The 12,889-nt window shown below is 43.9% G+C and overlaps 4 protein-coding genes across 4 annotated transcripts; 1 reads left to right on the top strand and 3 right to left on the bottom strand.

Moving 5' to 3' along the window:
- Positions 1 to 1,670: 1,670 nt before the first annotated feature.
- On the top strand, positions 1,671 to 3,462 carry SAMD00019534_013170 (hypothetical protein; the record flags this gene model as incomplete). The annotated part of the gene is made up of 2 exons (XM_012903284.1): positions 1,671 to 1,773; positions 1,868 to 3,462. The coding sequence occupies 2 exons, from the start codon at positions 1,671 to 1,673 to the stop codon at positions 3,460 to 3,462; spliced, it is 1,698 nt and encodes a 565-aa protein (XP_012758738.1).
- A 265-nt stretch (positions 3,463 to 3,727) lies between these two features.
- On the bottom strand, positions 3,728 to 5,131 carry SAMD00019534_013160 (hypothetical protein; the record flags this gene model as incomplete). The annotated part of the gene is made up of 2 exons (XM_012903283.1): positions 3,728 to 4,834; positions 4,898 to 5,131. Coding segments are annotated over 2 exons (1,341 nt in total), but the record flags the coding sequence as incomplete, so codon positions are not given.
- A 134-nt stretch (positions 5,132 to 5,265) lies between these two features.
- On the bottom strand, positions 5,266 to 5,855 carry SAMD00019534_013150 (hypothetical protein; the record flags this gene model as incomplete). Its single annotated transcript, XM_012903282.1, has 2 exons — positions 5,266 to 5,589; positions 5,670 to 5,855. The coding sequence occupies 2 exons, from the start codon at positions 5,853 to 5,855 to the stop codon at positions 5,266 to 5,268; spliced, it is 510 nt and encodes a 169-aa protein (XP_012758736.1).
- Positions 5,856 to 7,129: 1,274 nt separating this feature from the next.
- On the bottom strand, positions 7,130 to 8,058 carry SAMD00019534_013140 (hypothetical protein; the record flags this gene model as incomplete). The annotated part of the gene is made up of 4 exons (XM_012903281.1): positions 7,130 to 7,361; positions 7,437 to 7,548; positions 7,692 to 7,902; positions 8,002 to 8,058. Coding segments are annotated over 4 exons (612 nt in total), but the record flags the coding sequence as incomplete, so codon positions are not given.
- Positions 8,059 to 12,889: the final 4,831 nt, after the last annotated feature.

The raw sequence follows: 12,889 nt of genomic DNA, 5'->3' as shown, positions 1-12,889 counted from the left end.
GGTCATTGATGGTGGACCACCAAGGACTCAAACAACCAACTTCATGGATTGATCTAGAATGAGGGCTTGGGGGGAGCTAAAAAAAAAAGTGTTAGATATCTCGAGGTAAATAAATAAATAGATGGATTATCTGTGATTGACCCATCATCTTGGGTGGGGGCGGAGGACCGCATTGGCATTGACGCGGGAGGTTAGGGTTGAGCAGTGCACTGCGCTTCAGGGCAGTTGTGTTGAGTGGATCACCAGTCGAAGTCGGTCACCCTAGGTGATTCAGCTCGACCGTTTGGACTCTAAACAAAGTCAAGTACACATAAATACCATGTCTTGAGACATCTTTGGAGATATCTCCATCATCTATTCTTGCTTTGGACACCTTGTGGTTTAGAACCACACTCTTAGCAAGAAACGGAGGATAGGCTGGCCGTGGCAAGGCCATTGCGAGGCATGGAATGACATGAGATGGCGAGGCACAACAAGTCATTGCAATACCGACGACGGTTTGAATGATATCTCGTATCCTTGAAAGATGAGGAGCCATTCTGACGATTTGACTGGCTGCCCTGTTTAAAACTCACGTGCCCAATTCATCGGCCATCCATCAATCAATCAATGAATGCTATGAAACTTTGGTCCTGTTGATCAGGCATTGTTTGGGTCACTTGTGGCTCATGATGTACTTTACTTAAAGATTATACCAGATCCTTCATTGAACGACCATCGGACCAAATGTAGAAGGTACCTTCTCATTCTTTCCCTGGGTTTCCAACGAAAGGTCGACAGACAATCTTTAAGAGTGGCACATGATGGCCATAACAAAGTCATCACTTTTCAACTTTAGTTGTCCCATCGTAGAGTTGGACTCTAAGTTCAAGTTCATTCGTTAGTTTTCTAATCTGATGTACATAGATAAATGTAAAGGGATAACTTAGTTCTCATTGATTGATTATTGAATTGATTGATTGATTGATTGATTGATTGGTCGATTGATTGATTAACTGGACATTCGGATTCTGGATCCGGCTCGGTGATGATATTAACCAAGGTAGGTTTTGCACATCATGAGAGACAGAGATAACCTTCTTTGCACTTGAAATCAATTAAACTTGAGAGTTCCCAAATAATTGCACCTACTTGGGAGTATGATGATGCAGAGTTCAAGGGATGGGGATGGAAATGGGATACGGACAACACAGTTGTTGACACTGAGTAAATGATAAGGTGCTGCCAATGCCCGAACATGGGACAAGAGTGGAAAGGGATGACCCCGAACCCCACATTTGAACTATTGAGGTGCATTCGGGGACCTCGAAAAAAATACCAAAGAAATTGTCAAAATTATAAAAAAGGAAAGGACTAACGAGCTTGTAGTGAAGTATGTGTTCATGAAAGTAAATTTCAAAAACCCGATGCTATTGAAGTGAGTGAATGAATGAATGAGTGCATGAGCGTAAATTAAACGAAGACAGACGAGGTCTCCCCATACACACACTCACTGACTTCCCTTCCTTCCCAATTGGTCAGCCACGCAGTATCTGATATTAACAAGTCAGTACTTACTGCATCCACACCACTCACACATCATCATTGTTCAATTTGTTGTGTCTATCACTTCATCAACAAATAGTTATATTATTACTACTACTATACTTCATTAGTTACTACCTTAAGCCATGAATCAACAAGCCAAGGAATCCATCGCCAAGTCCCTCCAGGCCTCTACCGCCGACGTCCCACCACCCTCCTCCCCAGGTCACACCCATGCCGACTCTCTTGGTATGTATACAACGAGCTCAATCAATCAATCAATCAATCAATCAATCAATCACTAACCATTCTTCTTCTTCTTATCTCTCTTTCAAACAAACAGATGCACAAGTCGACAGCTTGCACCTTGACGAGCACTTTACAAAGGCCAACACTATCTTCCATAACCCACCAGTGCCAGTGCTTTACGAGCAGGCCTTGGCCTTTGAGACTGGTTCAGCTATTACAAGCACCGGTGCTCTGATCACGAGATCCGGCGCCAAGACTGGCAGATGCCCAAAGGACAAGAGAATCGTCAGCGAGGCCGACAGCTTCAACGACATCTGGTGGGGACCGGTCAACATTGCCCTTGACGACCTGTCGTTCATGATCAACCGTGAGCGTGCCATCGACTACCTGAACACCCAGGACAAGCTGTACGTCATCGACGGCTTTGCCGGCTGGGACCCCAAGTACCGCATCAAGGTCAGAGTGATTTGCACCCTCGCCTACCACGCCCTCTTCATGAACAACATGTTGATCCGCCCCACCAAGGAGGAGCTCAAGAACTTTGGCGAGCCCGACTACACCATTTACAACGCTGGTCAGTTCCCAGCCAACCGTTACACCAAGGGCATGTCGTCCGCCACCAGTGTCTCGCTGGACTTTAAGCGTCGTGAGATGGTCATCCTCGGCACCCAGTACGCCGGTGAGATGAAGAAGGGAATCCTCACCATCATGATGTACTTGATGCCCAAGAACGGAGTGCTGCCACTGCACTCTAGCTGTAACGAGGGCAAGTCTGGAGACGTCACCTTGTTCTTTGGTCTCTCTGGCACTGGCAAGACCACACTCTCTGCCGACCCACACCGTTTCCTCATTGGAGACGACGAGCACGTCTGGACCGAGACCGGAGTGTTCAACATCGAGGGTGGTTGCTACGCCAAGTGCATCGACCTGTCGCGCGAGAAGGAGCCCGAGATCTTTGACGCCATCCGCTTTGGTGCCGTCCTCGAGAACGTTGTCTACAACCCAATCACCAGAAAGGTCGACTACCACGATGTGTCCATCACCGAGAACACCCGTTGCGCCTACCCACTGGAGTTCATCCCCAACACCAAGTTCCCAGCCATGTCCAACAACCATCCAAAGAACATCATCATGCTCACCTGTGACGCCTTTGGTATTCTGCCACCCGTGTCCAAGCTGACTCCCCAGCAGGTCATGTACCACTTCATCCAGGGTTACACCGCCAAGGTTGCCGGTACCGAGGTCGGAGTCACCGAGCCAACCGCCACCTTCTCCTCATGCTACGGTGAGCCATTCATCGTATGGCATCCAACCAAGTACGCCGAGATGCTTGCCGAGAAGCTCAGAAACCACAACGCCACCGCCTGGCTCATCAACACCGGTTGGACCGGAGGTTCCTACGGCATTGGCTCGCGTATCCGTCTGTCATACACCCGTGCCATCATCGACGCCATCCACTCTGGCGAGCTGGAGAAGGTTCCAACCACCCCAATGGACGTCTTTGGTCTCCACGTGCCACAGTCCTGCCCAGGCGTGCCAGCTGAGATCCTCATGCCAGCCAACACCTGGTCCGACAAGGAGAAGTACACTCAGACCCTGCACAAGCTGTCTGGTCTCTTCATTGAGAACTTCAAGAAGTACCAAGATAAGGCCCCAGCTGAGGTCCTCGCCGCTGGTCCAAAGCTCTAAAGCTCGGAATGTTCATTCGTACATTATTTTAATCAATCAAGCGCATCAATCACACATACACATCAACTTTAACAAGCGCGCGAGCAACACTCCTACTTCCAACATCCCTCCTCCAACGCAACTCCAACTCAAACTCCAACTCCAACTCCTCCTTCCAACGCCACACTGCTACTCAAGCAGACCCTTTCACATCCATCCATCTTAATAAAACAGGATACAACGATGGTAACCCCAACGATACATATACATAAGAACATAACTAAGCCGGTGTTATTTCCTGTTTCTGTTCACTATTGCTGTCGCCAGTCAATGGAGTGGTCGTGGTAGCCGCTGCTGCCACAGATCCATCGGATATCTTGTCCAAACAGAAGTTGCCAAACTTGCCATTGCGATACATGTTGATAAAGTACCTTGATGCTTGTTCAAAGTCATAATGCTGAAGAGGCTGCTGTTGTTCAACATGTTGTTGTTGTTGTCTTGGTGATGATTGTCTCGATGAATGTCTAGATGATTGAGTTGGTGTAGCATCGCCAGTCTTGGATGTCTGGTAGAACTTTTGATGTCGACATACATGTTCCAACAGCTCTGATATCCTGTCTGTTGGTTGTCCATCGGGAATGTCCAGCAGCTTGACATAGGTTGTGTTGTTCAGTTGATTCAGCTTGAACAGGAGGTAGTCCGCAACGTCTTGGTTGGACACTCCCTTCTCTGAAATGGCGCCAATCAATGCGAGCTTAAGCGCACGTTCGTTGTCCTCCTGAACACCCGGTATCATGATGCCGGGCGTGTCGACGAGGAATGCGGGAGGGTCGTCCGACACTCGGAACCCACTGAACTGGCGAGTGACACCAGGTAGCGCGCCAGTCTTGGCCGCCTTGGTCAGCTTGCAAGCCGTGCGTATCGCGTTGATCAGTGAACTCTTGCCCACATTGGGCACGCCTATCACCAGCATGTTGATCTCTCGCTTCAGCTTGCTGGGATCGATCCATGAAGTGCTGACGGGCGCAGCCGATGCAGGTGTGGCGTTTGATTGTTGTAGTTTGGAGAGCATGTCGTTGTGATACTGTACAGATTGCTTGATGACTTGATAGGGATGACGCGGATGTGATGAATGTTGTGTGGCAGCCGAGTTCTGTTTGGATGACGACTGAGTGAATGCAACTCTAACCTGATGATTGAGCTCTGATGGTGACAATGGCAATGATGACGATGATGTTGATGACTGTTCAAAATGACTCTTGATACGACTCTGAAGATTGTGATTAGACAGATCTGCCTTGTTAAAGACTATAAAGTGTGACTTGAGTCCATCCTGATCCTTCCATTGCTTCAATATATCATATAATAGTGGATTTCCAGATGATATCGGTGCCTTCATTGTGTCATTGTTAGTGTCGTCTACAATCATCGTCTACATCATCATCATTATACATACACGAGCATCACGTATCTCTAGAACTACATCAACTTTGTTGATACTCTCTCTGAGTTGTTTGGCAGCCTTGATCATGTGGCCTGGGAACCAGTTGATCTTGCCACCAAAGGTGTATACTGACCTGAATGCACTTCTAACATTCCCAGACATCACTTGTATCTCTATCTTTGTATCTGTTTTCTCGAGGCGAAAGTGCTCATCTGACACATCACATGACATTATTTTGATCAGCTGACATTTTGGAAACTGATCAGCTGACAACAAACTAGTTTCCATCACTCGCCTAACCATCTTAGGATCAATAGTTGGTATGTCAACCATGGGTGTAACTACTAAGTTTATTGTGTCCAACTTCAATATGGAAGTATTTAGAAGAATGGAATGAAGACCTCCCATCTGAGGGCGATACCTCCGTACCAGGTCAATGGCTTGATGAGGATGTTGCGGACGGTGATGGTCGATGGGAAGTTGATGTAGACTGGGGTGTTTCTGTCGGAGTTTCCGTAGAAGGTGGTGCTGCCACCGTTGTACATCTGGGTCCAGTTAATGCCGTCGAGCGAGTAGTGAATCTGGAATGATGTTACCCACTGGTCGTAGTCGTATCTACCTTGGATGGCAATTCCCTTGACACCGAATGGGGTGATGGAGCTGGCCATAATCCATTGGTTAGTGTTCATTGAGTATGGTGCCCACTGTAAGAATGTAATGGGAGGTAAATGAAGTGGTTAGTTTCAAAGTATGGTGGATTGACTATAGTATTATGGGTACATACGCATCCGGCACCTTGACCTGGGACTCTGTTCATAACAGAGTTGGCGACTCCGTGTTCGGCGTTGTAGTCCTGGGAGGATCTCAGGAAAACCATTCCATTGTAGAGGGCTGGGACGACGTTGGCTGGCTGGGCCATGGCGACGCCAAGGAGGACGAGCAAAAGGATAGCAGAGCGAACAGTGTTCATTCTTTATATGTTTGTAAAGTGTATATAAGTTAAGTTAAGTTAATGAATAATACAAACCTTCCAGGGTTGTTATAAATACTCGATTAGTCTCATACACTTAATCAAACATACTTCATGGATTGAGCGCGACAATGTTTGGAAGCCAGATCAGATATTGTAATCTGGTTGGGCCTATACCAAACATCATGTTCCTTGAATCCTCGACTACGTCCACTTCAACCAACATCATTTCGCAAATATCTGTATCGTCCTGTTTGGTCATGGGTCGTATACATGTACATGATTGATCAAACCTAGTTAGTTACTTACTTACAAGTACACGGTCCAAGTATGGGTAGGTAGATGAGTGTATACAGGGGTAGGTGGGGACAACTATATGAGTTGGTTGGGCTGGGATGGCCCGCCCCTTCATGACAAGTCAGAGGGCCTCTTAGGTGTCTGTTCACAAATTTCGCCTTGCAAGAGTAGTGGAGTTGATTGAAAATTCCCCAATAATGATCCTGGATCGCGTGCTGGCCCTCACACCTTCCAACTCTTTGCTGATACAATTGCGGATCAAAGGCTTGTACATTGTAAGCGATGATCGAGGGTCATATGACGCTCGACGGATGTTCAACAATATGTGTTGTGTTGCGGTTGTTGGTCAATCAACCAATCATTGGCAGTTTGAACATCACTGAGTCCAGGTAGAGTCGACTGGAATGAACCATCAAGTACATCTAGCTTCTCATAAGCTAGACAATCGTTTGGTCGTTGAAGACCCAACCAGGCCAGCTCAGCCCAGCCCATTCCTATGACTGGCGGTGAGTCGATCGACATGGCTTGCCACACACTGCCCAGCCCATGAGATAGAGTGCTACTCGTTGTCAACAACTATCTATCTATCTATCCACACATCATCAATGGGTTCCCAATATAAGGTCCTGCTGAAGCGAGTATCTGTTTGTCGTCAATGGGGGATCTCCCCAAGTGCAAGGTGATCATGATGTCACTAGGTGTGATGGATCAAATGATCAAGGATGCCAGCCAGTCAGTCTGAAAGTCGAGTCGTCAACGGTTAGTTGGATAGTTAGTGCATAAGACTGTCTGTGTTTAATTACTGTTGGACCTTGGGGGATTCCTGCTTGGCGCGCGCAGGAGCAGAGTTATCTCTAGCACGACCCTACCATCCACCAGCCACCTCTTCTGCTGGTACACAGCGGGACATGTCGACACTCTGCCGCCTGTCACTCAACAACAACAACTAACAACTACTAGTTGTTGGTTGAGGCTTAGCAGCGACATGTGGAGCCACCCTCAGCAGTAGTCGCCTCCTTCTTCTCTGGCGCCAAGATAACCTCTGTCATCTCTGGAGCCTTGCCGAGTGAATTGGTGTCGATTCCTGGCAGAGCTGATGCCACCTTCCTAAACAGTGCCTTTATATTGAAGCCTGCCTTGGCGCTTGTCTCTGTGAACATAATCTCGTATTCCTTTGCCTTTGCCTCTCCTTCCTCAATTGATACTTGTCTAATTATTATTGTTATTGTCAATGTGTCAGTCAATCAATCAATTAATCAATCAATTAGGATGTATCACACATACCTCTTATCAGCCAGATCAGTCTTGTTTCCAACGAGCATAATAACGACATTGTTACCTCTTTCGCTCCTAACATCATCGATCCACTTGATTGTATTCAAGAATGAATTCCTATCTATGTTGATTGATTGATCGATTGGCATTGGAATGTTAGTTCATCACGTATCCAATCGTCAACATCATGTTGCTGATCCACCAATCCATCCGTCCATCCAAGGTGTGTTTCATGCCCCATTGCATTGTTTAGCTCTAGCTTACTTGTAATATCATAAACTACTATTGCTACAGATGAATCTCTAATATATGATGGGATTAGGGAACGGAATCTCTCTTGTCCAGCAGTGTCCCAGAGTTGCAATCTAACGGTCCTGTCCTCCAGGTACATCGTCTTTGACAGGAAGTCTATTCCAATTGTTGCCTGATAGGTGATATCGAATGTATCGTACATGAATCTGGTGATGATTGAGGTCTGAATGGTCACATCATAATCATCATCATCATAATATTGTTAATATATTGCTTGTATATGTGAATACAAAGTATCTACTATATCCCCGGCAACTCCTACCTTTCCAACAGATTGATCACCTAGAAATACCAGTTTATACTTTGATAGAGACTCCATTATTGATATGATATGTTATTGTGTAAAGGTGAGTGATTGAATGAGTTGAGTTCGAATACAAGGGGTAGGTCGACTAGATTATGATCGAGAATGCAATGAAGTGCACTGTAATATACGGTGAGATTGTTGTTGTTGAAACAGTGTCTGTCGGGATGTTAAATAATAATGATTTGATTAGTTGACAGTCAAACTATTTCTGTAGTTGCTATCTATCTATCAATCTATTTCTGTTGTTGTTGTTGTTGTTGCTGCTGCTGAGGTGGCTAATGCTGCGGTGAGTAATGTAAAGTAAAGTAAAGTAAAGAAGTGAAGTGAGGTGAAATGATGTGAAGTAGCAAGGGAAGTTGTGAGCTCACACACTCTCTCAAACACACATAATAATCAAACACCTTATTTGTATTATTTTTAATTTTATTATTATCTCTTTATGTCTCCCACAGTCTAGGTGGCAGTGTTGAGCTGTGTCTTGCTTTGAATTGAATTCCAACTACAATCTCTACTACATTCATTTATTTATTCATTGTTCAACACACAAACAAATACATACAACAGATATTTATTCTTTATGTTTATTCATGATGATGAATTGATCAATGATAATTCAAGTGTTTGACTGATTGGATTATAGGAGAGAGAAGAGAGATAGAGAGAGGATGATTGGTAGGTAGCGAGGATCTCGATGCTTAGATTGTGTCCTCTCTTTCATTGTGAATTGGGTGATACATGTCCAATGCAAGAATCCAGGTATTGGTGATTGCATGGAGAAGGGAGAATGGGTAGCCTTGGAGTGGAGTATGAAAATAGGACAGGAATTCAACTATCCATCTAAGTTGAATGAGTTGGCCAACTACAATCAATCACAGTCTTGGTTCAGACTCCTGGTGATTGGACACATACATGTTCTAAGTTCATTATAACTTTTATTCTTAATACGATTCAATCCGGCAACAAACAAAACACCCTTGGACAGAAGGGACATTTAATTCCATCGTTAGGATTCCCGATAGGTTGACCGATTGTTATTACTAACTCTTAAATGTCAGCACAACACAACTATTCAACCTAACAATCAACATTACATGAATGAGTGACCGGTAGAACCACACCTGTTATTGATTGAATAGTGTGAAGGTGTGTTGATCAATACTCCACCACTTCGGTCCAATAAGTATTTACCTCTGACGTACGTACATCACTATCCTAAATGTCAATATAAATAGCCATCAAATTTACTCTATTATTTATACTTATACTTATATTTACAGTTAATAATAATATTAATAATGAATAGATTAACGATCTTTATTATGGCAATCTTGTTGCTCACCTACATTACCCAGATATCACAAGCTGAAACCGAGGAACAACTTGAGGAGAATTTGATTTGTCCAATGATGATGTGTCCAGAGGTGGACGCCGATCTTTGTAGAAGCAATGGTAACGAATACATTCCAAGTGGAAGAAGACTATGTTGTCCTGTCTGTCGTCCCTATAACAGGTGTGGAAGTGTTCAATGCAGTATTAAGCCAAGTGATTGTGAGGCACCTTTCGTCTACATCCCATCCAATCCACCTACCAGGTGTTGTGGCACCTGTGAGAGACAAAGGTACTACACCATCGAGCCTCAGACCTTGGGCGCTCTCCAATAAACATCATTCATTGAATGAATTCACAGTATCTTAAGGATGAGGGTGATCAAGAGATTGATATTTATTTGTTTGAGCAGATAATTGATTATCCACATACAATACGGCCATTTAGTCTTGGACAACACTCTGGATTGGCAGCACCACAGCCATGGTGCACCCTGCAGTTGTTATTAATGTAACCATGGGCCTCACCAGACCAATTCCATTCTCCTCCACCGATGTCTCCACCAATGCGATCGGCAACTTCAGCAGCGGCACACAAGAAGTTGGGACCATCCATCTTGCTAAGGTCTCCAAAGTTGTTGTTGCAGGCATCCACACAGTAGTTATACATGTTGTAACTGGCAACGATACAGGAGGCTCCAATTGGGGGTGTAGCAGCACAGGCTCCAGTCCAAGCACAATAACCACATCCAACAATAGTCACCATTGCTCCGAAACACTTGAAAGCGCATGTTCCCCAGCCTTGACCGGTGACCATTCCAGTATTGGAAATGAAATCATTTGCCAAGTTGTTGGCATCGTCCTCTGACAGGACCCTCCAACCTTTGATCTCTTCACCTATTGAAGCTTGGAAGAAAAGTATTACCAAAATTACTACTTTGAACTCTTTAGAATTAAATTTAATCATCTTGGATATATGTAGATATTGTATTAATAGATTTTATAAAATATTTGTATTATTTCAAGATTTGAATATGATATTGGTAATTAATTTAATTACAAGCTATTTATAATTTTTTCCAAGCGGGATTGGGTCTATCCAATCTAAATTGCTATGACTTTGGATTCTAGGTTAGTCAGTTTTCGAAGACTGGAGTCGGTTGCCCCTTCAATCAGTATTCTGACTCCCTAGAACCATTATTCTTCAAGATTCAAGTCAACCAATAATCATGATTTTCCCTCACCCCAACATCTGTCCCGATCATAATTGGAACCACAAATCTCACTCTTTATTTGGCTTAAGTGGAAACCATTCTTCGCCACATCCTGATATACTAACAACTTGTGGTCATTATAAAAAAATCTTTGTGATCTTGTGCGAAATAGATAATAGGAGGAATGTAGACGTCGCCAATGAACCGTCCAAAGTCCTCTGTTGCGAGGTCTTCCTTGGATTGATGGTACACAACGTGAAAGTGTGAGAGGTCAAGAGTGTTGGTGACCATTTTCCTGAGATCGCGGATCATCGAGATGTCGTCCTCCTCTGATTCTTCGATATTGTTGTCTGTCGGTGGGGCCCTTGTCAATATTAATGTGTCAATGCTTCGTCCAATCTGGGGCATCCTAATATCCAGAGAGATATTCAGTGATAGGCGCTGTACTTGACATGTGTGATCGGTGAGCAGGTACTCTAGAATTGGTAGGTACTCTGGGGCGGGATCCATTTGCACTCCACGTCCACGTCCACCTCCACTTCCACGTCCAACCGTTTCTTGTGTAGACTTTTTGGGCATGGGCATTGGCTTCGGTAAACAATCGGCAAAGTTAAATGTGTAGAGTGTTGGATGTCCTCGAATGAACGATGTGAGCGACTCTAGGAACCATTGACCTTCTCTCTCATGGAGTGTGTTCTCATCATGATAATGATCATGGTCGCTACATTCTGGTAACAGACGAAATGAGAGTGATTCCAAATGATTTAGTTTATCCAGGTGACCAAAGAACTCACGTGATTGAACAATCATATACATGGCATATCCATTGTACGCCGTACACTCATCATAGATGGACAGTGATGTGACGTTGGTACAGCGACCAAACAACTCTCTGCTCATTGTCTCCATCCACCTCTTTGTACTCTTGATGTGGTTTCTGTGACAGCACATACTTGGATTCATCACTCTGAGGTCAAGTGTCTTGAGTTGATTGTTGTGTGGAAGTCGTTCAATCATACTTTGGAACGGTATAGGATAGAGATGATTGACCACCAGTGAATCGATTGATTGAGGATCCAATGCATAACGATCAATGAGTTGGACCACTTGTCCAGCAAACACTCTCTTGAAGCCAACTGTAACTGAGGTATTCAGTGATCGAGATGTGAGTGATTGAATCATTGTCTTGATGTCAATCTTCTTTTGTTCGAGTGAATGAGCAGGGTATGATGCCTTGATTGTAGGACATTTGACTTGATCGTCATATGAATTATCAACACCTTGAAAGATGATCGAGTTGATTTGTTGTGATTGATGAAGTGAGTACTTTGTGTCGAGATGTTGAGTGACATCGAATAGAGAATCAATCATAACAATATCATCATAGTCATCTTGTCTTGTATTCAATTGATCATCATGATCACATTTAGATTGAGCACCAACATTGATAATAAGTTGTGAGTTCAATGATCTGATCATCGAATGAAATGACCAATTGACCAATGACAGTGATCTTGACCAACTCTTGTCCACATCATCTGAAGTGCGTAACAATCTAACTATTGATGACAATATTAATATGTTCATTATGAATAATAAATTACATAATACAATATCCTCAAACAAGTGAATATCTACAAAGTTAAATAAAAAAGGCGAACACTTTGGTATATTATTTGCCCATTCCAATAGAACAATTACTATCTCTTTTGTCAACAATGAATCCATTTCCACCTTTATCAGCAAATATCCTCAATCACTATCATGCTCCACCACCTCATGCTGATACACAGCATCCTGATGAGGCAGAGGCTGCAATGGCAATAGTATACAATCTCAAAATCAAGCGACAAAGACCTGATTCAAATCCCAGCAATACTATAGTATCAGATGCTGATCTGGTGAGACTCTCCAATTGGGAGACAAAGACTATCAACAATCATTATGATAACGAACAACCCGCCTGGTTTGCTGCAGCCATCGCACCTATTACAAATAGACTCGATTCAATGATTCACAATCAGCACGCTAGAGATAACAATTCATTAGCGGTGCATGACAATGATGTCCTTATCCCTTTTCACAATGCCGCCAATGTTCCACCTCCCAACTTTCCAGCTACCAGGCTCGACTTGTTGACGATCAATCTCAATAATGTCAACGCTATTCTGACCCATTATGGTATTGTTCATCCACATTATATTGAGCAAAAGCGAGATGAGTTGGCGAAATTCATCCACATGCATAGATGAATCCATCATCATCATCATCATCATCATCATCATCATCATCATCATCATCATC

The sequence above is a fragment of the Acytostelium subglobosum genome (assembly GCF_000787575.1).
Source record: "Acytostelium subglobosum LB1 DNA, scaffold: scaffold2, whole genome shotgun sequence".
NCBI classification, from domain to species: Eukaryota; Evosea; class Eumycetozoa; order Acytosteliales; family Acytosteliaceae; genus Acytostelium; species Acytostelium subglobosum.
The sequence above is the reverse complement of the archived record's forward strand: the minus strand, read 5'-3'. Positions and strand labels throughout refer to the sequence as shown.